Source organism: Chenopodium quinoa, unplaced genomic scaffold (assembly GCF_001683475.1).
Source record: "Chenopodium quinoa cultivar QQ74 unplaced genomic scaffold, ASM168347v1, whole genome shotgun sequence".
Lineage (NCBI taxonomy): Eukaryota > Viridiplantae > Streptophyta > Magnoliopsida > Caryophyllales > Amaranthaceae > Chenopodium > Chenopodium quinoa.
The window spans coordinates 821,961-825,563 of NW_018742903.1; the positions used below are offsets into that span (position 1 = coordinate 821,961).

Here is a 3,603-nt window from a genome sequence, read left to right on the forward strand (position 1 = left end):
ATAAAAAAAGGAAGGGAAAAGTTAAGGGTTGAGAATTGTTTTTGCGATGCAACTACAGAAGTTTGTTAAGAAAGGTTATATCTTGTTTATGTGTAGTGTCTAGTAAATTGGACGTGAGGAAGAGAAGAGTGATGAAAGTATTCCGGTTATAGAAGTGTTTCTAGATGAGATTTATGGTATGCCGCCAATAAGGGATGCGGAGTTCACTATTGACCTAGTTCCTGGTCTGGACCTATTTCTAAGGCTCCATATAGGATGGCTCCAGCTAAGATGAAGGAGTTGAAGACTCAGTTGGATGATTTGTTGGAGAAAGGTTACATTCGACCTATTTCCTCACCCTGGGGAGCTCCAGTGCTATTTGTAAAGTAAAAGGATGGAAGTATGAGGTTGTGTATCGACTATCGAGAGTTGAATAATGTTATAGTAAAGAATAAGTATCCATTACCAAGGATTGATGATTTGTTTGACCAGCGGAAAGAAGCTGGAGTGTTTTCAAAGATATATCTGAAGTCAAGTTATCACCAGTTGAGAATTGCGGATCAAGATATTCCAAAGAGTGCTTTCAAGACCCGTTATGGTCATTTTGATTTCACAGTTATGTCATTTGGTTTGACCAATGCACCAACCGTGTTCATAGATTTGATGCATAGGATTTCCAGGCCGTATTTGGATAAGTTTGTAGTGGTGTTTATTGATTATATTTTGATTTATCTAAAGGATAAAGAGGAGCATCTGAGACAAGTGTTGTTACTTTTGAGGGAACATCAGTTGTACGCTAAGTTGTCCAACTGTGAGTTTTGGTTGGAGAGAGTGGCATTTTTGGGCCATGTAATTTCCAAGGAAGGAGTTTCAGTTGATCCAAGCAAGATTCGAGCTGTTAGTGAATGGTCAACCCCGAAGAATGTGTCGGATGTAAGGAGTTTCTTGGGTTTGGTAGGTTATTATAGAAGGTTTGTGAAAGATTTTTCAAGGATTTCGAGGCCCATGACAAGTTTGATGAAAAAGTAGCATAAGTTTTCATGGACTCGGGAATGTGAGGAGGCATTTCAGACCTTGAAAGAAAGGTTAACCACAGCACCTATGCTGGCTTTGCATGATGGAAATGATATATATGAAGTGTATAGTGATGCATCGGAGTTTGGATTGGGGTGTGTTTTAAATCAGAGTCGGAAAGTGATTACGTATGCTTTAAGGCAATTAAAACCACATGAGGTGAATTTCGCAACCCATGATTTGGAGTTAGCTGCAATTATATTTTCTTTAAAGATTTGGAGGCATTATCTGTATGGGGTGACTTGTAAGATTTTCACGGATGATAAGAGTTTGAAGTATATTTTCACCCAAAGGGATTTGAATGCAAGACAAAGGAGATGGTTGGAATTTCTAAGTGATTACGAATTGGACATTCAATACCATGAGGGTAAAGCTAATGTTGTGACAAATGCTTTGAGTAGGAAGTCAAAACATTTGATGAATGTAATGGTGTTACCGAATTAGTTGTGTGTGGAGTTTCAAAAAATGAATTTGGAGGTGATAGAACATGGAGAAGTGACTAGAATATTGAATGCATTGGTGATTTAACCATTCATTTATGATGAGATCAGGGAAAGTTAACTTGAGGATGAGAAGTTAAAGGCAATAAAGAAAAGCATCGATGAAGGTCAAGTGTTGGGTTTTGCCATTGGTGATGAAGGTAGTATTCGTTTCAAGGAAGATGGTGTGTGCCACATAGTTGTGGAGATTAAAAGCAGAGGCTGATGGAAGAAGCCCATAATTCTCCTTATTCAATACATCCTAGAGGGGATAAGCTGTATAAGGATATGAAGAAGACGTTTTGGTGGCCCAATATTAAGAAAGAAGTAGCTGAATTTGTGGCAAAGTGTTTGACATGTCAGTTTGTGAAGATTGAGCATCGTAGGCCTCAAGGAAATGTCCAATCCTTGGATGTGCCGATTTGGGAGTGGGATTCAATTTCTATGGATTTTGTTAGAGCATTGCCTTAAGACAAAGGATGGAAATGACACTATTAGGGTAATAGTGGACAGCCGGTTGACAAAGTCAGCAGCATTTATACCCATGTAAAGTACTTGGACTATGGATCAGCTGGGAAAAGCTTATGTGAAGTTTTATGTGAAGTACCATAGGGTACCCACGGATATTATTTCGCATAGAGATTCAAGATTCCTGTCTAACTTTTGGCAAATTTGCAAAAGGCGATAGCAACGAAGTTGTTAATGAGCACAACATTTCATCCTCCCACGGATGGACAGACTGAGATAACAATTCAAACGTTGGAAGATATGTTGAGAGAACGTGTGATGGAGTATCAAGGGTCTGGGGAAGACCACATGGATTTGATTGAGTTTTCCTACAACAATAGTCATCATGCAAGCATTAGTATGGCACCGTTTGAAGCTCTGTATGGACGGAAGTGTAGAAGCCCAAATTGCTGTAATGATATAAGTGAAACAATGGTGCTTGGGCCTGAGATGACTAAGGATATGGTGAACAAGTTATGTTAATCCAAGAAAAGAAAAAGGCAGCCCAAGACCGAAATAAGAGTTATGTTGATCTGAAAAGAAGGGATGAAGAATATCAAGTGGGAGGAAAAGAGTTTTTGAAGATTTCACCCATAAAAGGGGTAACGAGGGTTGGGAAGAAAGGGAAGCTAAGCCCAAAATACATAGGGCCATATGAGATCATCCAGAAAGTGGGAAAATTGGTATATAATTTGGATTTGCACAATGATTTGGAATGGGTTCACAATGTGATCCATGTGAGTCAAATTCAAAAGTATGTACCTGATGTGACACATGTGTTACAACCTGAAACCATTGAAATGGATGAGAATTTGACCTATGAGGAAAGACCAGTGAAGATTTTGGATACTAAAGTGAGAAACAAGAGAAACAAGGATGTGAGAATTGTGAAAGTGTTATGGCCGAACCATAAAACTAAGGAGGCTACATGGGAAGCCAAGGCTGATATGTGAAAACGTTACCCAGAATTGTTTGCCTAAGGTTAGTGTTCGAGTTACGGGGACGTAACTCCTTTAAAGGAGGGTAGAGGCAATAGCGTTTCGCGCGTTTGTGTTTCGAGTCATTTTTGAGTAATTTTTAGTCATTCTTGAGTTAGTTGTGGTCTCGAGTCGGGTTAGGATGTGCATGAACCAATAACTTATTATGATTATCATATCTCTTTATCCTAAGTTTCGGGTCGAAATTTCTTGTAAGGGGGGTAGACTGTAATACCCCGTATTTTTTAGACGTATTTTCTAATTAACTAATTAATTAGTATTTTCTAAAAAGGGTATTTTAGTAATTTATTTTACTATTTGAATTTTTGAGCCAAAATGATATTAGAATTTTAGCGCCAAAAACATTTTCAGAACTCAATTATTAATTTGGATTTTGGATAAGATTTATTATCCATTTATTTTATTTTTAAAATTGGATTATATATATATTTTGGATTTTTTAATTAAGCAAAATTGTATTACCTAATTATTTTATTAAGGGTCGAATTTCCTTAATTAATTAGCTAGGTTTTCAAATTTTCTAAGTGTAGAAAATCTGATTTTTCTTATTTAAATTAATTAGTGAT

General features: G+C 37.2%; 1 protein-coding gene across 1 annotated transcript; it reads left to right on the plus strand.

Annotated features, from left to right (window-relative positions):
- The first annotated feature begins 2,515 nt into the window (after positions 1-2,515).
- LOC110727250 lies at positions 2,516-2,992 on the plus strand. Its single transcript, XM_021906817.1, has one exon. It carries the CDS (start codon positions 2,516-2,518, stop codon positions 2,990-2,992), a length of 477 nt encoding a protein of 158 aa, XP_021762509.1.
- The last annotated feature ends 611 nt before the right edge of the window (positions 2,993-3,603 follow it).